The following is a 23,206-nucleotide window of genomic DNA, read 5'->3' on the forward strand; positions in this document are numbered from 1 at the left end:
AATTGGCTGATTTGGGAGGCACAGAGAAGGGAGAGGGATCATACCCAGCCACTGGTTCCATCCCCAAATGCCTGCAATGGCCAGGGCTGGGGACGGAGCTGAGAGTGAAGAACACAAATCCAGGTCTCCCACGTGGATGGCACGAACCCAATGGCCATCATGGCTGCCTGCCAGGGACTGTGTTCACAGGAAGCTGAGGAGCTGGGAATTAGCACCAGGTTTGCCAGAGCAGGACACAGACTTCTGAGGTGCTGGACCAGATGTGCACATACACAATGCTGCTTCTTTGGAGCTAGGAGTGGGGAGCTGTTGTCCCCCAAGAGTTTCTTCTTGAGGTAAAACTGGCAGTTAGCAAAAGCTTCGTTCACATCCATTTGATGGAGGTGAGAATTATCTGTAGATGCTGAAGTCTGTGGTGGAAGATTAAGGAAGAGCTAGGTGCTCTCCTATCCTTGAAACATCTTCCCACAATGGGGAAGACAGCAGCTCTGCCAGTGAAGCAAATGCAAGGTGATGCTGGCAATGGGGCACAAACAGCAGGTGGCACCAGCAATGGGATACAGAGGTCATGGGACCCCAACATGAGGTCCTCAAACACACCTGGGAGAAGCCTGCACAGAAAGGCGGTCACTAGCCAGATAACACTGATGAACCCAAGGTGAAGGTTCTTCTACAAAACCTCTGGTTGGAGACAATACCATGAAAGAACAGTTGAAGAATTGCTTCAAATCAAAGCAGACCGAAAAGAGAGGACTCTAAATGCAGCATGTGGGCCTGGAACTGGAGCAGGACCAGGCAAAAAACAGCAAACAAGGGCTGGGGCTGTGAGGCAGCAGGTTTCTACCTGCCATACCGGCTGTTCTGCTTCTGGTCCAGCTCCCTGCTAATGTGCCTGGGAAGGCAGCAAAGGATGGTCTAAATCCTTGGGCTTCTGCCACCCATGTGGGAGACCTGGATGCAGTTTCTGGCTCTGAGCTTTGGCCTGGCCCAGCCCTTCTTGTTGGGGACATTTGAGGAGCAAACTAGCATATGGAAGATCTCTCTCTTCCTGTCACTCTACCTTCTACTAAATAAATAAATAAATAGATAGATATTTAAAAATATATTAAACAATATTATTGACATAACAAATTGGGGTCTGAACTGTAGTTTTGATAACAGTAGTTCATCAGTGTGAAATTTCCCAAATTTCATATTTTATTGGAGATGGAAGACCAAGTAAAGGGACCAAATTATACAGCTTACCACAAATGGTTTTAATAGAGAAGGAGAGAGAGGAAAAGGAGATGGAGAGGGAGGAGGGCACAGATGAGCGAAGGTAAAAAACTATGGACAAGGCTGGCTGTGAGTGAATGCAAAGTGGAGGTTGTACTGGCCATTTTGTAATAGTATGCAAAATTATCTCTAAGAAGAGAAGTGAGCCAGGAGTAACTTTCCTAGTACTTTGCCCCACGTGACTCAGGTAGTGATTACCACCTGGCTCCCTAACACCAACCCCTGTCAGAATCACCTGTGCTGCCTGCCCATGGAGGGGTGTGTGGGGAGCAGAGGATCTTCACAGCCTGGTCTGCTGGACACAAAAGGTGTAGAGTAGAGGAGTTGGGTGGGGGTGGGGCTAAGGGTAGAGTCTTGGCTCCATACCGGAAGATCTTGAGCTTAGAGAGGTTGGGCAGGAGGCCACACAGCAGCAGCAGGGAGCTGGTGTTGCTGGTATTGCTGGTGTCACTGAGGTCAACCTGAGACAAGCTGAAAGGCCCAGGTGTGTGAGAAATATTTCAGGCTCATGGGGAGGGTCCAGAGCCTCCCCAACCCCTGGTACCCTCCTCCCCAACTCTGGTCATGTGTGGGTCTCTCCAGCACAGGGAAGCACAAATGTGGGGAGTTACTCATAGCCCGTGGTAAGCCCAGGGCCCAACCTGAGAACTCTACACCCCAGACAACATTGGGGGTGGGGGCACTGACCTGAGCTGCTGCAGCCTGGCGCAGGTCTCCAGCAGGCTGTGGTGAATCTCCACATCATGGTGAGAGAATCTGGAAGCAGACAGGAGTTGTGAATAAGTGGAGAGTGGCAGCTTCTGAACCCTGGACCCAGCTGAGGAACTCTGCCTGCAAGGCACTCACAATGCAGGGGTAATTCAATGATCAGCAAAGCCCCATGATTTTCCAGGGAGAGGAGTAAGTGAAGGAGAGGACGGCTGGGATGGCTGTGCAGGTTGTTCACTGCACAAGGACACCCAACTCAGGTGTTCTGACTCCCAGAGTATACACAACCAGGGTTGCATCTACTCAGAAGCAGTGGCCTCTCCCCAAAAGGGCTTAAGAAGCAAAGGATGAGGACGAGTCAGCAAAAGGGAGGAGGAGGGTAAGTGGGCAAAAAGAGAACATCCTGAATAGAGGGAAACACTTGTGCAAAGAAGGGTCCTGAGGCCCAAGAGAGCAAGATGGTGCTTCAGGAACCAGAAGCTGATGGGGGAGACCTTACAGATCATGCATTAAAAGACTTCTGATACCAAACGACTTCAAACAGGATGTGGGAAATATTGATCCCAGGTAGCTGTTCCCTACTCCTCCCCATCTCTGATCATTCTTTTGAGGAGTCCCAGGGGCTCACTCCCACCTAGAGGCCACAGCATCTGGGTTCTCTTCCTGACGAGGAAATTCCAGCTGGACATCGAGCTGCTGCTGGGTCTCGGAGATGCTGCAGAGGGAAGGGGCATCTGAGTGAGGCCAGAGCAGCTGTGTCTAGCAGGCTCGGTGTGAGTGGGTACAGCTGGCCCCTAAGGCTGGGCCCCCTTGTCCCCACCAGAGCCTGGCTTGGCATGGGACACTTGTCTCAAGTGGAACCTTCTCAGCTGCTGTAGATGAATAAGTAGATGAAGCTTCCCAGACCATGGCCAGGAGGACTCTGGGGTTCCTAGAATGTTCTAATGGAGAGACTCCAGGGCCACCTCATGATGGAAGGGTGGGGACAGTGAATGTCATGAGGCTGCATGTGCACTTTGAGCTTCTGAACTTGATCTGAAAGTCATGGGAATGGAGGTGGCTGTGGGGAAGAGGGCTGAGGGACATGTGTCTTTGGTTACTGGGGGAGGAAAGCAGCAGCAAGGGCATGGCAGCCATGATCACACCTTCTAGCTGATCCCCCTGGGGCTAGAGTGGGGGTCCTTTGAAGGGGGGAGGTTGGGACGGAGGCCAGAGTTAGTGAGACAGACTCAGACTGGAATGTGGCTGCACTGGGTTCTGGACACAGGTCTGTGATGCCTAAGCACTACCCTGAGTCCATGGCAGCCCCGCAGTGCGTGTCTGTATCCAGCAGCCCTCCAACAGGCATCCCAAGTCGCTTTACGGCACATGGCCCAGCAGTCACGAGTGCTCCCAGCACCCCTGCATTCTTGGGGACACTACAGAGCTTGCAGGTGACATGAATGGAGGGGAAAGGCAGGGGAAGGTCCCAGTGGTCACATGACAAGGAGACTGGCCAGGGCACTTTCTCCTTAGACTCACCTGATAGAAGTGATGCTGCCAGAGGCCTGGGTGCAGACTTCCAGTAGGGTGGACACACTGGCTGTGCTCATCCACGGCTCCTTCACCCTGTCACAAAGGGGGCACAGGTAAGATCATCAGGGGGAGCAGCAGCACTCTGGTGGGTGGGGGAAGGTGAGGGAGGCTGGGGAGAAGGGGTAGAGAATGGCAGTGCCAGTAAGAGCCTGCAGACTTTTTCCTTTTCTGCGTATTTAAAGCTATAGAACAGGGTGTGGCACTGCAACATCAGCATCCCACATGGACATTGGTTTGAATCCCAGCTGTTCTGCTTCCCATCCTGCTCCCTGATAATGCACCTGGGAAATTGGCACAGGATGACACAAGTGCTTGAATTCCTGCACTTATGTGGGAGAACCAGAAGAAGCTATGGCACTTGTTGTCATTTGGAGAGTGAACCAGTAAATGGAAGATCTCTCTCTCCTTCTCTCTGTGGAGCTCTCTCTTTCAAATAAATAAATCTTAAAAGAAAGTCCAGGACTGCGAATAGATGATACTACTTTTAAAGACAGTGACAGGGCACACGGTGTGATAGCTTAATGGCTAAAATCCTCGCCTTGTGTGTGCCAGGATCCCATACGGATGCTGGTTCATGTCCTGGAGGCCCCACTTCCCATCCAGCTCCCTGATTGTGGATTGGGAAAGCAGTACAGCACGGCCTAAAACCTTGGGGCCTTGCACCCGCGTGGGAGACCCTGAGGAGGCATCAGATTGGTTCAGCTCTGGCCGTTGCAGTCACTTGTGGAGTGAACCAGTGGATGGGAAATCTTCCTTTCTGTCTCTCCTCTTCTCTGTAAATCTGATTTTGCAATAAAAAACCAAAAAACAAGCAACAACAAAAAAGCAAAAAAAAAAAAAAAAATAAGTGACAGGATGGTCCAGCTGGGCATGTGCATGGAAAAGAACTTGACATTCTCATTTACTCCAGCCACGAGGAGCACAAAAATCCCTGCAGCGAATGTCATAATCCAAAATGAAGGTTTTGATTCAAGGAAAGATCCACAAAGTTCTAGATTGCAAAGGTAAGGATTGCGTGAGGGCTTTTCAAAAAGTTCATGGAGAAAAGAATTCAAAGGTAGGCTTCTCTGGGGGCAAAAATGTGAAAATCACAGATTTTTGTTCATAAAACATGTTCTATGAACATTCTGAAAACACTGAAAGTAATGCAGAGAGTTTTGTATTTTAAGCCAAAGCATGAAAACATGTGGGGAGAAGAGATAAAGAAACTAGTAAATGTTGATAGTGGTCTTGTGGTCTTTTTAGATGTTAGCCTCCTCTTTATTTCTTTTGCTTTCTTTGTTGTCTAAACTTTCTGTGGTGTCTCTGTGTGCCTGTGTGTGTGTGCATTCATTTAGAATTAGCGGTAAAGGGTTATTTATAACCCGTTTTATAGTTACATGCATTTCTTTTTCATGCACAATTTTCTTCTTTACACTCTTTGGAATTTTCCACAAGCTTCTAGAAGGAGGATATATTCTTTCGAGATCAATACATTGCTACTTTGGTGGCAATCCAGCGGTAGTGGACATAAACCTCAAAGAACTGAATAGCAGGACCTGAAGATCTGAAGGTGTGCTTGACCCCGCTGGCTCACAGCAGCTGGAGTCACAGCCCAGCAACATAGACCTTGGAGGTTCAATGCTAAGTTGCATGAGCCAGGCACAAAAATGTCAGGTGTGGAATCCAGAAAAGTCATATTCTTGAGACAGGATTTGGGGGAGCAGAGTGAGGAAGGTTGTTGGATGAGTTTTAGTTTTGTGAATTGGATAGAGCTTTGGAGTTGGGCCATATAGCACACACGTACTGAATGCGATATGTTTAAAAGATGGTAACTTTTATCATGTGTATTTTACAGCAATTTTTAAAAATGCTATGGCGGGGAGGGCGACTACGATGGCAAGCACACAGCACAGCCACAAAGTGGGTCTCTGGGGACACCAGTATGTGAACTGCAGCTCACAGAGTCTTCCCAGTGTGTTGCAGCTTATGGAAAAGTCCGGGTGAGAGAATTGAGCACGAGGGCTGCCCACTCTGTTACCACGGCTGGTTTGGCAGCTGGTCATGGATATGGAAGAGGGCATGGGGCAGTACCAGGGAGTAACAGCCCTGCCCTTGCCTGGATCCTGACTCCAGGGACCCCACTGACCCCTTTGGGAGGTGCTGGGACAATTTTCTGTGAACCACTATCACTAAATTTTAGAGTCGTGGTGAGATCACTAGAAGGGACTCTTTGTGAGGCTGGTAACTGATTTAAGACACCTTAGCCAAAATCAGAGACGAAGCACATGCAGTGACACGCAGGCCCTGGGAATATGAAATTTTAAAAAAAATTCCTCCTCTTTTTCACTATCTGCTTTTTCTGAATGTTTACACATGGTGGCGGTGGTTGCCCAGACACCATGCCTGCTTTGTGTTGCTCTGTCTCCCAAGTGGGCATCCTTTGCAGCCTTCCTCTGTTTTTGAGGCCCCAAAGCACAGGCCCCACCCTGGGCATGGCCGAGGTGTGCCAGGGTGTTGAGGATGGGAATTGGGGGGGGCGGTCTCTGAGACACAGAATCAGCTCCAGATCCAGGGGCAAGAAATCCCAGGGCCTGCCCTTTCTTCCCCCAATACCCATGCACATCCCAGCCCCTCTCCAGGTCAGGGGAGTAGCTACCTGAGGCTGCACTGCCCGGCTGGCTGCCTCAGCAGGTGCAGGAAGACCATCAGCTGCTGCAGGTCCAGGAAGCACTGGCTCAGCCTGGGGACAGATGGCAGTCACAGGGATGCCTCTGGCTTGGTACCCTGACCCTCAGCTGTCCCCATGGGCTGGGTCCAGTCACTCACGTGAGCTTTACCAGCTGAGGGGCTTGGCTCAGGCAACAGGCCAGTTGGTGTACATGCTCTGGCTGGAAGTTGCATTCACTTAGCCTGAGGAAAGAAGGCAAGGGGTGACTCCTGGTTAGGCCCATGGGCACGCTGCCCTGGTTCACTGCCATCTCTCGCAACCCTGTTGGCTAGCCCCATGAGAGCCTGGTGCCTGATCAGGGCCAGAGAAAGCCCCACATTGTGACTACTGCCCTGCAAGCTTCTGGAATCCTTTTGCAACTCCCACCCTTGACCATTAGAAAAGAGTTGGATAGAGCCCCACCTCCCCTGCAGGTGGCATACCTACAGGTAGCTCCTTTCATTGGCAGCTGGGGCAGGAGCTGAAGACTAGCAGCTGGTGAGGCACAGAGGGCTCTCATTTAGTTGTCTGATTGTGCACACTTGGAGGAAGCTAGGTCCCAGGGTCTGAGCTAGCATTCTGCCTTCAGTGGGTATTTGGCCCCAGGAGGCCACAGAGGGCTGAACAAAACAGCTCTGAAGGACACTCCTGTTCCACCCTGACAGGGCCAGGGCTGCTCAGCAGCTTCCAGGAGGGTCTGGGGTCTGAGTGTGGCCTTACAAATTGGTCTTTTCATCTCAGCACAGGTGGGAGGTTGTGGGGGGTGGGGCACAGAGATGCCAGGCTGAGTGACGTGGGGCAAACTGAAGCAGGGAGTACCCTGTGGACAGTAGCCAAGGCCTGGGGCTGCAGTGTGTGTGTGTGTGTGTGTGTGAGAGAGAGAGAGAGAGAGAGGGTAAATGGTGGGTGTGTTATGTGCAGACAGGCAATCTGGGATAGGTGATGTGTGTGGTGTTGGCTGAACATCACAGACGTGTCACGGGGTGTGGGGCAGGGAAAACATGGGAGGTAACCAGGCTAAGCAACTTTAATATTTTTTTTTTAGGGTAACAGGGAATCAATAAAGGAGTTACAGCAGTGGTACAGAGGAACAGGGTTTTGAAGGCCCTTCTGGTGCTCCCAGGTGAATGCAGAGGCAGGGAACCAGTGCCCAGCTGAGTGAGAAAGGTGGAGGAACTGGCCCAAGGCAGTGACAGAGCCAGGGCTACCAGGGGAAAATGATAATGGAAATGGTAGTGTTGGTGATGGTGATGATAACAACGGTGATGGCATTGATGGTGGTGGTGATGATTGTGGTGATAATGGAGGTGATGATGATGATGGTGGTGATAGTGATGATGATGATGATAATGAAGATGATGGCAATGATGGTGGTGATGATAATGATGGTGGTGGTAGCTGACACCACCAATCAGCCAGGCCCTTTCTAAGCACTTTGTATATGTTAATTCCTTTAGTCCTCACAACAACTCTAAAGTGTAGGTGGTACTATTATCCATTTTTTACAGATGCAAGGCAAAAATGTAGAGAAGTATTCTAATTTGTCCAGTGTCACACAGCTGGAACATGGCAAAACTTGGAGTCATTCAGGGTGAGGGTCAAGAATGTGATACCCAGAAGTCTTAAGACTTAGAACTGGGTCATGGCTAAGAGGCACAAGCATAGTGAGAAGGCTCTGCTGGCCTGGAGGTGTGGGGACATTGGAGCAGACCTGGGCAGCAGACCGAGGCAGGGGGCCTGAAGGCGAAGAAGGAGGGGACTTGGGGAAGGAGGAGGCATGGAGGTAGCTGCAGAGCCAGCTCCAGCCTCCTGGCTCCCTCTCTGGGCCCTGGCCCCAGCAGCCCCCAGGGATCACTTACCTAAGCATTTTGTCAGCCTTTTCCTGTTTGGAGAATTGAATACAAAAGCTCTGCTTGGAGCCCAGGCTGCAGAGAGAGGAGGGTAGAGAAGAATGTTGAGAGATGTGTCAGCATCCTTGACAACCAAGGGACATAGAGAGGGACAGAGGAGGGTGATGATCCTGCCCTCCCTCAACCCTGTGGCCTCCCTGGTCTCAGGGTCACCTGGAAATCAGGAGGTGAGAATTAGGATCCCACAGTTAGATAACTTGGGGTAGAGAGAGGCAAGATGATCCCAAGTCACACAGAGATGGAGGGCTGCAAGGTGGGGTTTTGCTTTGCTGCCATCAGCCAGTGCCACTAATGTTTGCTTACTTCACTGAGACCTTCTGGATGCTTGGGCAGTACGGCAGCATCTCCAGCAGGTGCAGGACACCTTCCTGGGAGATGTTGTTGTGACTCAAACTAGAAGAAGAAAGAGGTTGGAGATGGGATGTGACGGGAACCTGTGGGGCCCCACTTACCTTCTTGTCACCTCTTCTCAGTGCTCAAGCCTCCCTCATCATGATGGAGACAGCAGGCACAGAGAGGCTCAGAAGGGACCCTCTCCCCAGGTGGGCAGCATGGGCACCAGGCCCTGAGCACTGCACTTGCTGCTGCTATTGCCACTTGGTCTGGGGCAGAGATGCCCAGAGTGCCAAGCTCAGTTGCCTAGCAACATGTTGTATCCTGTCTAAGGCTGTCAGATCACTGGGGAGATGAGGAGAGAGTGCAAATGGCTTCCCAGGGACTCCCTCCTCCTGTGGAAGGGACATCTTCAAACGTGTTTCCTATAGCTTGGGTACAAGAGCATTAGGGGCGGGATGGACCAGGTGCTGGGCTCTACTGTCCACACAGCTGTTTAAGGAGGGGGCCATGCAGCCGTAGCTGCAGCCTCTCTTGGGTGTCTGCTGGGGGCTTTGTCAGTGGTGGTGTGAGGGCAAGGCATGGAGTAACAGTCAAGGTCAGAACATCCCCTTTCCCTCCCTGGTCCTTGTCCTCTGGGGTCCTTCAGGGATGCCTTCAAAAGCAGCTATTGTGAGGCTGTTCCATACATACTCCAGTGATCCTGAGATGGGTATCTGCTGCAGACATTTCAGAAGGCATCTGAGGCCATCATCACCCAGCAGGTTTTCTGAGAGACTGCAAGAGGGCAAAAGGGTTGTGGGTGATCAGATGTGTCTCTTCCAGTGTTACCTGGGTCTCGGGGACCACAACCACCATGCCTACTGTCACTGTTACCAGAAGTCACCCTGCTATCACCATGACAACCAATATCACCAGGCTCATCATTACCATCATCACAACTGGACACTACCAAGCTTACCTCTGCCTTGACACCTCTACCATGACAACTTGACACCATTCCTACAACCACAATTTGACATCCCCATGCCCGCCACTGCCAACCCCATACTTCCATCACCACCCAAATTACCACCAACTCCCATAGTCCCATTTGCACCCATCACCAGCGCCACAGTAGACCAGTCCTAACCTTCTTCTCATCTGCCTGTCACACCCCTCATGGGGTTCCTACAGCTCCAAGCTGACTTCTGGAACCGCAGAAAAACCAGCGAGCTTTTACCCTGTCATTGGCCTGCATCAGTTTGGAGTCACAGTTTCTGAGCAAGAGTCAATTCAAGAAAAAAAAGACTGTTCAGAAGCTGTGTTGACATCATGGATTTCTGCTGATAATGTGGGCGTGTGGTGTCAGAAAGTATACCCGATATGTCCTGAGTGTCTCTTCCTGCAGTATTCTTGGGTTAGAGCTACACTTTCAGAAGTAATCTAACCAGTGTGCCCTGTGACATCTTATTGTCCTTCTTCCTCTTTGGGGCTTATTTATTTCATCTTTTCTTGAGAAATTTCACTTAAACATTGGCTTGGCTCATGATGGAAGAGAGAATTCCCTCTACTGCTCAGAGAAATACTGCTCATTCATCCTAACTTCCATTAGCCACATTGCTCTTTTTTAGCTATCTCATAACGTGAATTTAAATTATGTGGTTCTTTGTGGTAGGTGTCTGCTTTATTACCCATGACTCCTAATCACAGTACTAGACTCCTAACCAGGGAGAGCTAAGATTTTGTGTTGTAATAGTTGTGTGACCTCGGCAAAGTTCTTAAACTCTGTGCTCAGTCTCTCATCTGTACAATGGGTACAATGGTAGTGCCTCAAGTTGTTGGGGAGATTAAAAATCATGTATAATAAGAACAGTGGAGAAAGTGCTCAGGGGGTGTCAGCTATTCCTAAATTTTCATCCCCAAGAGGGCTACACACCAGACACCCCTTCTCTGCAGCACACAAGCCTGCAGAGAAGTTCCCACCTGGGTGGCTCTGGGTTATTCCTGAAGCTAAAGCCATTTGGTGCCTGTAGCCCCTGCAGGGACCCCACCATGGCTGTATTTGCATGCCTGTCCACCAGCAGAGCTTGCATACACTCCTGTACTAGGAAGTGGCCCTAAGCACTCTTGTTCCTGCCACCCTGTGGGAGACCTGGATGGAGTTCCCAGCTCCTGGCTTTTGCCTGGCTCAGACTTGGCTGTTGTGTGGATTCAAGGAGTGAACCAGCAGAGAGGAGTGCTCCCTGTCTCTCTCTCTCTGTCTTTTTGCCTTTCAAATAAATATTTTTTGAAGATTTTATTTACTTGCAAGGCAGAGTGAGACTGTGCACACTAGCACATAAGACAAGCTTCCATCTGCTGGGTCATTCCCCAAATTGATGCAACAACCAGGGTTGGGTCAGGCCAGGGCACTGAGCCAGGAACACCATCTGGAGCTCACACAAACAGGTGCAGGGGTCCAAGCACTTGGGCCATCTTCTGCTGCTTTGCCAGAAACAGAATAGCCTGTGCTGGGACTTAACGTGTTGTGACACATTGCCGACTCCTTTAAATAAGCTGTTTTTTCCTTTTAAATAAAAGAATCATAAACACAGGGTGACCTGGGATCCAGGCATCCTGTGACAGTCAGTCTCAAGAGCTGTAGAGGGATACCACGCATGCGTATCCATACATGGACACTCACAGCCCATCCAGTGCCCCAGGTCCCCTCCCTCTTCCTCCTCCTTCTTGACTTACTCCAGCTGCCAGAGGTCTCTGAACTTGCCCAGCTTATTACACAGTGGCTCCACCTGCTCCTGACTGAGGCCACAGCCAGTGAACCTGTAGGGGAGGAGATGATAAGTAGGGAGATAGGCCACTGGAACCTGGGCTGGGATATTGTCTCTGAGCTTCCAGGTGCAAATATATATCAAAACATTACATGGCATCCATGTATCAGTACAATTCATTTATTCACTTTTTCAATTAAATAAATACATTTTTATAATGTAAAACAAACAAACAGAAAACAAGCCAGACATTGACCCCTGCTTGTCAGCTTGTTGTCCATCGACAAGAAACTTAGCGAGTGGTAGGCATGAAAGCCACTGGACATCCTGCGGAGAACCTCCTCTTGGCCTGACTCAGGAAGAGAGTTGGGTACGGAGTGCTTCCCCTCGTTAAGGGACCCAGTGGTGCTGAGCTGCCCTGCTCAAAGGCACCCGCCCCAATCTGTGCCCTGTATCTTGGAAAAGGATGACTTGGGAGATATCAAGTCAGGGAGGCAACGGGCTAGGTCTTAGGTTGATCCCTGCTCTTGGCTTCCTGTTTTGACAGGACAACCCTGGAATGATGTTCATGCTTCCAAATGGGTGAGAAAGAAAACCAGGAGTTGTATCTTGTGACACAATCCTCATTGGAAATTCAAGTGTCAGTGTCATCAATACCAACTCACTCAGCCACATTCACCTGCTAATGTCTTGCGTGGGATGCCGTAGCTACAACAAGCATGGCATGCAAAGCCCCACTACCATCACAGAGAAAGCTTGTCTGGCCATGGGTGAGCAGCACTGGTTTCAAGTCCCAGTTCTACCTTTAACTGTGGCCAAGCTGGGCAGTTTCCAAGAGCTGTTTCTGAGTGCACTGAGTGGTGCCTGGCTGATGACCAGCTCTCTGCAAATGTCAGCTAGTCTATTTCTTGCTATTTTGCAGCTGAATTGGCTGACACTGGAGGAGGCTGGCTTAATTTCCCATGGAGAGCCAGGAACATCGAATGCTCACTAGAAACTTCATGTCTGCATTCAGAAATTGCCCTCTCATCCTACCATGCTATTCCCAGTGCATTATCTTCCTCCTTGTCAACCCAAGGCACCTGCAGGGCACTGGTCCAGGTCTCGACAGGGCAGGGCAGGTGTATCTGTGTGAATCCTATGCTGTGTACCTGTTGCACATCCTTGCAAATACTCTGTGACACGCCCCCTCTTCCCCTACAGCTGCAGGTGCTGGGGATCAGAGTGGTGAAGCAGCTTGCCTAAGGTCACCTATCCCCACCACCCACCACCAAAGTCTCAGGCTCACAGTGGGCAGTTTGGGAACCCTCTGGGTTCTAGTCTAGTTGGAACCATACTGTGTTTGCCCAGAGACACAGTCCAGGCCTCTGTAGGCCTATGTTGCTTTGTGGTGGGCAAAATGGGTCCCTGAGCAGGGTTCTTCCAGGGAAATGCACAGTGGCGGGCAGTCTGTCCTTCGCTCAGGCCACCTGAGAGGCCGGTCTGCCAGCCCCTATCACACCATCAGCCACCAGGACATAATTCAGGGGGCCTCACCTGCAGCTCACACTGTCCTGCTCCTCCCCGGACTTGAAGTGCAGTGTCATATGATGCAGGGACCTGGAACACACAGCACCTGGGACAGCTGCTCTTGAACACAACTCCAGGATGCTGCATGGGGCAGCCCCCTCCCCACTCCAGAAGCCCAGTCTCTGACCTGAGTCCCATCATTATCACCCTGGCCACTCTTACCACCCTCTCTGGACCCAAGACTAATCCTTATGGACACTGGGCAAAGCCCACCTGAGTTCCATCTTCTGAAGCTGAGGGCACAGGCTGCTGATGTCAGCCAGCAGGAGTGGGCTTCTTGGGGTCAGTTTCGTCTCACTCAGCCTGAGGAAAGCAGGGCAGAGGTGAGCAGGGGCAGGGACCAAGGCACTGGGGAGGACTGGCATCTCAGCAGGCAGAAGTGAACAGGGGCAGCAGGCAAGGCAAGGAGGAGAAATGTAGGAATCCCAGGGGAACACACCAGGACTTGGGGGTGGGGAGTGGGCAGGCAGACTGGGGTTGCATCCCAGGTCTGCTTACTGGCTGTGTGACTTGGGCAAGTCCCTTAGCCTCTCTGAGCACCAGTTTGAGTCAGTTTGAGTCAGTCCCACCACCTGTGGGGAGTGGGGTGCTGAAGCCGCTCCCCAGAATAGGAAAGGCCATCGCAGGATGGTGGCTGGCCTAGGGCCAGGAGGTGGGGTTGGTCTCACCAGCAGGTAAACAGGAAGTCACAGGCATAGGCTGATGCCTTCCCTGTGATTATGTCATTGCTACTGGCCTATCAGGTAGAGCCAAGTGGACCCACAGGGAGAAGTGATTGGTGGAGAATGGTATAAAAGCAGCCGCTAGAAGCTAAGGAGAAGAACTTGCATTATCTTTAACATATTGTTTACCCAATACTATGTCAATTAATTCCATAATGTCGTATATTGATACTGAGGTTTTGTTGGGGATTTTATATGACCGGATCTTTACTCTGTTAGCCCTACCTTCAGACCAGAGAAGGTCTCCCCAAGAGGCCACTGAACTTATCTGGACAATAAGACGCTGAACTTTATGCTAGGCATGTGTTTGCAAGGAATGAATCTCAACTGAACTTGAACTATGGTTATGCAACAAGGTGGAGGAATCTACCATGGGGGGAGGGGTATGGGAGGGGTGGGGAGAATCCCCAGCGCCTATAAAACTGTACCACATAATACAATGTAAACAACAATAAAAAAAAAAGAAAAAAAAAGAAGCTAAGGAGAAGAATGGGGCAGCAAAGAGGGGTAGAAAAGCTAAGGCATATGGGGAGAAAAAGCAGCAGAGAGGAGTACAAAAGCAATAAGACCTATGGGGAGAAGAACGGGGAGAAAACCAGCAGAGAAAAGCTAAGACCTACAGGGAAAACAGTGGAGAAAGAGTATAAAAGCAGCTGCTTTTGGCATTAAGGGGTCCGGTTGTGGTTCCTGTTTTGCCAGACCCTCAAGAGTGTGCCTCGTAGGTAGTGTCACTGCTGGTCGGCGACAACCACCCCCATCTCTCGCTACCTCCTTCCTAGGACTTCCCTGGTCATCCACTGTGATTCAGGCTGCTCCCAGAGCTCACTGGGTCTCAGGGTCTCACACATGCTGTTCCTTTGACTTAGAATGTAATTCCCTGCTCTCCCAGTGGCTGGCTCCCTCTCCTCCTCCAGGCAGTAGCCCTGATTTCTTAGTCACCTCTCCAGCCTCTGTTTATTCTGCCCCCTGGGATAATATTCCACTACTGACTACATTCCTCCGAAGCAATTTGACTTTGCTCACTGCTTTACTCCCTTTCCTCCATGAGGGGCTCTAAGTAAAAGCTCTTATTACATCTGTCTTTTCCTCTGCTCTGTCTCTAGCTTCCTAAACAGTGTCTGTCCTCTAGGGAAGGCACAGCCACTACAGGGTGAAGAAGACTTTTGAAGGGTCAGGCTGGTCACCCAACTCTAAGGACATATGAGGAGTCAGGGCTGATGCTGTGTGACTTAGGCATAGAGAAGCCCCTCTCTGATCTGAGGCCTCCCACCAGTCACCTTGTGTGGCCAGGAGCCCTTCCTGACCCGTTCTGTCTGGGTATGGTGGGTTGGTGGCTGTTGTCAAGTATTCCCTCTCTCCTTCCCCATTGGACTCTGGGTGAAGTAAAGATCCTGGAGGGGATGGCAGCCCAGCCTTTAGTCATTGCGCTGCTGTTATTAATATTAAGAGTGTGTTTCCTGCTGTATTTTTCCATCTCAGTTGCAGCTGCTTTCTTCTCTGCTTAAAGCATATCCTCAGGAAATCCTCAAATGCTAACCATCTGAGCTGAACTCAGCAAAGTCAGTTTTCTCTACCTTGAGGTGCACCTGCTTGCATGGCCCTTTCACAGAGCTAGACAAGGACCTTCAAGCAAGTGTATGACACACACATGCCCTTCACAGATACAGGTCCTTATCAGGGCAGGAGACTTGGCCTTGAGTGGGGAGACCATCAAAACACATGTGGACTTTTTCTGCACCTGTCTCATGTGACTCCCAATCCCAGGAGGGGGTTGGGGTGGGAAATATTAACCCCATTTATCAGGTGAGGAAACTGAGGCTCAGAGGGGGACAAATAAGTCCCCTGGAAGTTGACAAGGTATTTTGGTCAAGCTAGAAGCAGATTTGAGTGCCCAATTGTGCCAGGCAAAATAAGTGGAACCACCTAAGAGAAGTAGGTGTGGGGTAAAGATGGAGGACAATAGTGGGGGAGCCCCAGGGTCCCAGACACAAGCAAACAGCAGATGGACCCTGAATCTTACTGCAGCAGCCTGAGCTGGGGCAGCCGGGACAGGCAGTGCAGCAGAGTCTTCAAGCTTTCGTGGGTCAGGGCCTTACAGGACAAACTGTGAAACAAAGCATTTGAATGAGGTGAGGGAACCTTCCAGAAAAGTCAGACACATCATGCCCTCCCCTGCCAGAATCTTCTGGAGACAGGGTCCTGGGTGGATTCCCTTTTGGTGATGGATCCTTGAGTTCTCCTTGGGGCAGGAAGGAAGGAGGGTTTGGGTAAAGACTTGGCTTAAGCCTAAGCGAATTGCTGAGTTTATTATGGGACTTTCCAGAGTCACCAGTGTTTCTCCAAACTCCCCAGACTAGTAGGGCTGTTTGTGGGTCATAGATAGGAGTGTCTGGTGAAACACACTTGCTAAGGAAAGAAGGCAGCCTTGGCCCACGGTAATGGCCATGACAGTTCAAGTCAGCCTGCAGCTGTTCAGCCCCCAGAGAGATGGGGTTGACTGGGGGCATCTGACAACTGGCAACCCTAGACATGGTTCTGGTCCTGGGCCTGGAAGTCCCAAGGTGGGACACCCCTTCCAGCTCAGCTCTGCTCTTCCTGTTCTAGGCATAGACAAAAGTGGGCTTTCCCTGTGTGGCTTGCCACCAGGCCTCTCAAGCACAGAAGTGTGGCCTTCGGTGGGGGAGGTTAAGGCAGGTCTTACACATGTTGTTGTATGTGGAACCAGGCCCTGGTCAACATCTCCTAGGCTGGTGGGGCATATGGAAGCACATTGGGCCTGCAACAGCTGAGTTTGGGAAGGGGTTGAGCCCTGCTGCCTTCCCTGGTCTCCCCAGTATAGTCCCAAGACTATACAGCTGTCCGACAGTTGGGCATAAACATCAGGTTCCCTCAGGCCAACAAGGATCATGCAGGTGGTTACAGCACACTGCAGTGGACAATGCACTGTTAGACTCAGTCAATTGCCTCCAACCACTGCTGGGGGAGTGCTGAGATGCCTCCTCCTAGTCTCCCTTACTTACTGGACTTCCAGGGGCCCTGGGCACTCCCGCAGAGTCTCACAGAGGTGGCTGAGGCTTGGGGGCTCCAACGGACACTCTCTGAGGCTGTGGAGGGACAGTGGGCAGGATGGGGATGAGAGGGGGCCACAGTGTTCCCTCCTCGTCCTACAGCGGCAGGTGCTCATTCCTCCCCCACCACTCAGAGCCACAGAGGGGAGCTGTCTCTCCCGCTGTCATCCTTCATGTCCTCCTCATGCTCCTGCCTGGGTCTGCCCTCACTGGGACCACGAAATACCCTCTTTGTTTCTACCTCTGCTCCCTGCAGGTCTTCACCATACTGGGAGGGTCTCAGATTTCACAATGCACATCTGAATGAACCTGTCTGATGCCTAAAACCCTCTGTGGCTCCCCACTGCCCTCAGCCTTTAAAAAAAAAAAAAGATACCTTGCTCAGGGCCTTATTACCTCCACATGGCCTAGCTGGGTGTCCCCTGTCTGGCCCTGGCCCAAACTGTTCCTCCTGCTTGCCTCTTCTAGGTGATCCTGTCCAGCCCCCCTCCCTGCCACCTCTCTTTCTCTCTCTGCCTCTCTGAAGGGAGAGCTCAGCAGCCCCTTGAGGCAGAGCTGGGACAGCCCCTGGCAGAAGCAGCCTACACTGGTCCCCCACACTGCCACTTCTCATTTCTTTTTTCAGAGGCCAATTTTATTTATTTGAAAGACATAGTGATTGGGGGAAGAAAGATCTTTCACGCACTGGTTCACTACCCAGACACCTGCAATAGCCAAGGCTGGGCCAGGCCAAAGCTAAGAGCTAGGAATTCCATCTGAGTCTCCTGCGTGACTTGCAAGGGCCCAAACTCTTGGGCCATTCTCTGCTGCCTTCCCAGATGCCTTAGCAGGGAGCTAGATCAGACTGGAAGCAGAGCAACTGAGTTACAACCAGCTCTCTGATAAAGATGTCGACATTGGAAAGTGTGGCTTAATCCACTACTCCACAATACTGACTCCCACTCCAATTTTCCTGTAGACTGGTAAGACATAAGGGAAGGGGAGAGCTCTTTTCTTTCTGGAAAAATGGATGTCCTTAAAATCGACGTGCTGGGCTGATCTGTTGGTGGTATCTCCTCCCTAAGCAAAATGCTGGACCCACAGACCTGCCCACCTCCCCACCCCCCAAATCCACCGCCCCCCGCCCGTCCCCAGCTCTAAGACAAAGCAGTGGGACTGTACCGGAAGCTCCTGGGGATGCACTGTGCACCAGCTCCTGCCGGGGAGTCTGGCAAAAGCCTGCCTGCCAACGCCAACCTGAGGTGGAGAAGTGTTTTGGAAAGGAAAGTTCAAGTTCCCCATGCTCCCAAATTTGGAAGTCCAGAATTTGGAAGGGGTCCCAGAGTCCACCAAGTCACTATGTCCCAGCCCAGACCCTCTTTATACAGATGGGGCAACTGAGGCCCAGCAAAGAGAAGTTGGAGAGTGATAAGCTAGCAGCTTACACCTGTCCAGGTGGGCAGCACCTGACCAGGTGTGGGATAGCCAGGTCAGGACGCTTCCAGCTTAGCACCCACATGAACTCTGCCTTTCCGTGCCTCTGTTCTTTTGCTACAAGGAGCCAGAGAGCCCTAGAAACAGGGACCCTAGCTGGGGAAGAAGTACTTCCCAGTTCGGGCAACCCTGGGCTTCATTCATCCTACCTGACCTTCTGAGGTGAAAGCTCTCAGCCCTGTGGGTCCCTTCTGGGCCAGGATACCAGTGCCCACTAGGGGCAGCCGAGAACAGCGCTCTAACCCTGGTTCAATGGTCCCGCAGGAAGGGAAGTTCTTTCAGAGTACTAAAAGTTTTCAGTTTCTGCTACAAGAATCTTGTAGGGGAATTGTGAGTCTGAGTCGGCATTAAGTTCCTGAGAGGCGGAACTACAGCTGCTCCCTTGCTTCCTCCCACACAGCAGCAACCGCCAACACCTGCTGAGAGCCCAAGACAGCTGAGGATTATTTATAAGGGCAGGCAGGGGCTGATACAGAAACAGCTCTTAACCGCTTAATTCTAGGGCTTTGGGTTTCTGCGGCTTCCTCTAGGTTCAGCCCATCCGTGTGGGTCTGGGGCCGAAAGGGAGGGGATAAGTGAGGAGGGGAGAGGAGGGAGGCCCATCCCACCTCCAGGGCTCACCTGCCAGGCGTGTCACTTGTCAGTAGGAAGCGCTGATTGCTAAAGCTGCAAGCAGAATGGACGCATCCGCCTGAGAAAGGGCAGTGGACCCCTTCCTGGAGAAGGAGCACTGGGCGGCCTCGAGTGGGAGACTGCCCCCTCTGCACACACAACAAACGGATTTGGCAGCCACCGTGTTTTATCGGGGCCCCTGCAAAGCACACCACCGGCGGCATTACATTGAAACCTCACAATACAACTAAGGCAAGGAGCTCTTTTGAGCTTCCTTTTACAGATGGGGAAACCAAGGCACACGGAGGGTCAGGAATGTGCTCCAAGCAGCCGAGCCTGGTTCACCTGCTACAGCACAACTTGTTCCTGAGGATCCGTGAGGGAGGAGAGGAGACACCATGGATGCCCTCTATATTCTCGTTAGTTCATCATCCCATAAAGCAGGTTCCTGGGTACCCAGCAGCCACCGGGGAGTTCCTAGTTGGCTCACGAGTCTCTGAGGACATTGACTTTGACCCATGATGAGTGTGCAGAGATCTGAGCAGTCCTGAGGCCATCCCCTTACTTCTCTTCCACCAGCAGACACTATTGCATGCTCACTAGAGCAGTTCTGGCCCAAGGTCCTGAGTGTCATACATGGGGAACATGGTGGATGTGGGGTCCTGTGGGAGCCACTGGAATAGGGGCTGAGGGCTGAGAGGTCCACTCACCTGACATCCAAGTGGGCTATCCACTGCACCGAGGACATGCACCCTGCCAAAGCCAGCACAGCATACAGGGACATGCTGTTCTTGCTGAGACTGTGGAGCAGAGGCATCGTGGTTAGGAAAGGGGGGCACATTCTAACCCTCATGAGTCAGAGCCCAGAGCAGGAATGGCAGGTCCTGACTCCAGAAACCATCCCCCAACCCTGGCACTTTCTCACAAACCACTGGTGGTCAGAATACTGCTTCGGGCTGCTTGCATGGATGGACCAACAGAGATTGAGACAGAAGCAAAGCCTTGCTCAAGGGAGAGTTCTGCTGGTGACCAAACTAAGATTAGAGCCCCAGGCTCTCTCAGTCTGAGAAGAACCTAGGAGGGTTTTGTGGCCAGGGTGGGGGCCTCCGTCTTCCTGCCAGCTAAGCAGGAGGGCATGCAGTACAAAGCAGAGACAGGGCCTCTGGTGCAAACAATAAGGTGCTGTTCCTTCGATCTTGGTCTGTGTTGCTCTGCATAATGCTCTTCTGTGTGATATTTAGAGTCACCCTCCTGAGGCTCAGGCGAGCTGAGCCAGGTAAGCAGCCAGGCCACGGAGGGGTGTACTTGGGCCCAGGTGCTAGCTGCCACCGCGGAGGGTGCCTCCTCCTCCGCGGAGGGTGGATCCCCCAGCCACCACATTCGTTCCCAAGATGACAGCCACAGCAGGCTCCCTGCTACAGATTGCTGTCTAGGGCCCAGGGTTCAGAGAGGCCGTGACCTTGCCCAGGCTCACACCAGCCAGAAAACCAGGACCTAGGACTTCTCCCTGGGTTATCTCTCCCTTGGCCAGAGGAGGAGGAGGAATGGGGGTAGGGTGGGGGAAGTAAAAACAGCAGGGGCCTTCTAGGGTGTGGGGCTTCTGACCTGATGCTGGCAGAGCTGGGGGGTGGGCCACCTGGCCCCTTCCCACACCAAACATCTCTCCCCTCAGCTGGCACTGAGGACATGGCAACATCTCGGGGTACCTTCTTGGGATTCAAATCCTCTCTGCCTGCCCTGCCCCTGCCCCATCCAGGAGGCCCTCTCTCTAGCCCAGGACTCTGCCCCCAGGCCTGAATTGCTGCCAGCTGTTGACCACCTGTTACCTCTTGTGCCACCTGCTGTGCCCCCTTCCCTAGGCCCTCAGCACACCTGCCCTGCACTGGGGGTACCTAACACAGGAAACTGGTGCAGACAGGGTGAGGGATGGGGGAGGTGGGAGGATGAGAAGTGAAACCTCAAACTAGAAGCAGGCAATGGCCTTGCAGAGGCTTGTCTCAGTCTAAGTGAGAATCTAAGAATCAGCTATTCTTTGCTGGGCCAGCCCCGGTTGGGGCGGGAACTCTCAGCAGCTTTACCATAGCCCCAGGAGGAAGGGAGAGGCCAGCAAGCTTCCTGTCCCATCCCTCCTCCGACCCCCGCCCCCTCCCCCCGCACCTCCCACTCCTTGCTGAGAAACCAGGTACTCACTCCAAGGACTGCAGGGGACCCAGCCCTGGGAGCAGTTGGGCCAGCAGGACGGCACCTTCGTCCCCCAGAGCATTGTCTGACAAACTGCAGGGAAAAGCAGAGGGTTGATGTATGTGTGTGTGTGGTGCTGGCAATAGCACTGTCTCTTGGCCACAGTCACAGGCCAGAGCCCAATAGCTCTCATGTGGGGTGTCCCTATACCCCCCAGATACTTTCCTAAGGTTCATATGTCCCTGGGAAGTCACAGGTAGGCTTTGGTAGATGTGGGAGATGCAGAGTCCCCACTTTCACCAGATTCTAAGGGTTCCTGGCTCCAGTGGAGAAACAGCTGTTGACTTAACAGGGTCATGCCCCCTCCCCTGCCAGCCAGCCTGCCAGCACTCACTCGAGGTGGTCCAGAGGCCTGAGGCAGCAGCTTTCTTGCAGCACCATGCACAGTGGCTCTACGTGTTTGGCTTGGAAGCCGCAGTGAGTCAGCCTGCAAGAGCACAACCACTGTACTGCAGTATCTGCCGCACGCCCGTGTCCCCTAGGCCTGGGAGCTGCCTGCCCACCTACCCACTGCCCTCAGACACTGAAGGGAGCAAGTCTGGCAGGAGAGGAGGCAGCTGGACAGAGAGCCTGGGCAGACACCAAGACTAAGATGCTAGAGAAAGAGAGACAATGTATGAGAGAGACACAGAGAGAAGGAAGGTGAGATTCAGCTAGAGAACAAGAGAGGAGACTTGTGGGGTCCAGTGCTGCCCCATCTCCATCTGACTCCTACCACTCCTCGTTTGCTGGAGTGGAGGTCTGGGAACCTGTGGGGCTCATGGCTGAGGCAGGAAACACACACACACACACACACACACAGGGCTTGAAAGCCACTGTCCTACCTGATCCTCCAGGAGCCCAGGGGCAGCTCAACAGGCACCGAGGACATGTGTTTGTCAAGAAATATGGCACTGGAGGGGGGACACACAGCAGGACTGGCTAAGGCAACAGCAGGCTGCCTTCTACAGCACCCAGTGATCCCCCTCTCCTGCCACACACTTTGCCGTTACTGCACAGCTTCTATCCCCATGTGGGAAGCATGAGATTTTGGTTTTGCATTTGCTAGTTCTGTGACCTGGGACAAAGTAATGACCCTTCCATTGGGAGAAGGTGCATAGGCTGCTTTGGTTCAGGCCTTGGTGTAGACACAATAAATATTCCATTAACCTTGGCTGCTGTCACTCCTTCCATCATCATTATCATTGCCAGGATACAGACCCCAGCTCTAACCAAGTCTCCAATAGTTCAGACCCTAATTGTAATGCATATCATGTGCTGAACTGGGATAACCCAGCAAAGCACCCTGGCAGAGGCAAACACCTCCTAAAGGATCCCCATGCCAAAGGAAGCCAGAAGTTCTGACCCATGTCAGAATTCCGGGCCAGACAGTCCTTTGGGTCTAGGCTGAAGGGACACCATCTCTCCAGCACCTTCTCTGGTTCCCCCAGCCCCACTTGGCATGCTCCCTTCAGCCCACATCTCAGGATTCTCCCGGTGGGCCAGCCTTTGCTAGGGGCCTCCTTGTCTCAAGGCTGCACCCCTGGCAGGTGACTAGCATTCTACAGCTGTGGCAGTGAAGGAGGGTGACGCTGGCTGCTGGGGAATGGAGAACAGCAGACATGGGGTCTCTACCTCTGGCAGGCTTCTTCCTGCACCTCTGGCTCGTGGGTGAACGTGAGGACCGTGATTTTGTAGAGCAGGCTATGCAAAGATGAGAGAGAGAGAAGGTGTGAGAGGCTGCCAGGCTTGGACCTGGAACGGCTCCTCAGGTGGTATTCTTCTGCCTCTGGTGGCAGCCCCTAGCTCTGACTATGCCATCAGCCCATGGGGGGTTGAGTTCTCAGCCATGCAGGTTTCTCAGACCTGGCCATAGCTCCAGGCAGCCCATGGACAGAAAACCTACACTGTGCCTGCCAAGTGGCTGACTCTCTTCTCCCTCAGCCAGATGGTACCATTTGTGTGCTAGGGAGGTGGGTGTGCAGGTGCCTTGGCCTGCAGGTGGGTAAGGGGTCCACTGCCACAGCCTCCTGTATGAGCCATCTGGTGGGGTGGGGGTGGTTCCTGGAGGGTGAGTGGGTCAGGCTCTCAGGCGAGCCATGGGGTGCACCAAAGCTTCTACCACCTGCAGTAAGGCAGGTGAGAGAGGGTCACCCCTTGCTCTGTCATGGGCCACTCCTGGTTGGGTTATGGGGTGAGGTGTCCCCTCCCAGGCATCTCTGGCCACCCCCAGTCCCCCTGCCCCACCCCAAGGGCAGTTGTATAGAAGGAGGCACAAGCAGGGAGCATCCAGTACTCGCAG

General features: G+C 52.4%; 1 protein-coding gene across 5 annotated transcripts in view; it reads right to left on the reverse strand.

The window, feature by feature from the left end:
* NLRC5 (NLR family CARD domain containing 5) overlaps nt 1–23,206 on the reverse strand; it is a 66,189-nt gene that overhangs the window by 11,582 nt on the left and 31,401 nt on the right. For all 5 annotated transcript variants that reach the window (XM_040982657.1, XM_040982656.1, XM_040982655.1 and 2 more), the window contains exons 16-36: nt 22,540–22,608; nt 21,750–21,818; nt 21,260–21,352; nt 20,875–20,958; nt 19,395–19,484; nt 18,694–18,738; nt 17,761–17,835; nt 16,552–16,635; nt 15,552–15,635; nt 13,023–13,112; nt 12,777–12,839; nt 11,209–11,292; nt 9,184–9,267; nt 8,461–8,550; nt 8,107–8,172; nt 6,367–6,450; nt 6,197–6,280; nt 3,505–3,591; nt 2,618–2,698; nt 1,963–2,031; nt 1,642–1,746 (exon numbers count right to left, since the gene is read on the reverse strand). In XM_040982657.1, the coding sequence (XP_040838591.1) occupies nt 1,642–1,746; nt 1,963–2,031; nt 2,618–2,698; nt 3,505–3,591; nt 6,197–6,280; nt 6,367–6,450; nt 8,107–8,172; nt 8,461–8,550; nt 9,184–9,267; nt 11,209–11,292; nt 12,777–12,839; nt 13,023–13,112; nt 15,552–15,635; nt 16,552–16,635; nt 17,761–17,835; nt 18,694–18,738; nt 19,395–19,484; nt 20,875–20,958; nt 21,260–21,352; nt 21,750–21,818; nt 22,540–22,608 (1,680 nt within the window). The remainder of the gene's footprint in view (nt 1–1,641; nt 1,747–1,962; nt 2,032–2,617; nt 2,699–3,504; nt 3,592–6,196; nt 6,281–6,366; nt 6,451–8,106; nt 8,173–8,460; nt 8,551–9,183; nt 9,268–11,208; nt 11,293–12,776; nt 12,840–13,022; nt 13,113–15,551; nt 15,636–16,551; nt 16,636–17,760; nt 17,836–18,693; nt 18,739–19,394; nt 19,485–20,874; nt 20,959–21,259; nt 21,353–21,749; nt 21,819–22,539; nt 22,609–23,206) is intronic.

Source organism: Ochotona curzoniae, unplaced genomic scaffold (assembly GCF_017591425.1).
Source record: "Ochotona curzoniae isolate NIBS_2020 unplaced genomic scaffold, NIBS_Ocur_1.0 contig_3622, whole genome shotgun sequence".
Lineage (NCBI taxonomy): Eukaryota > Metazoa > Chordata > Mammalia > Lagomorpha > Ochotonidae > Ochotona > Ochotona curzoniae.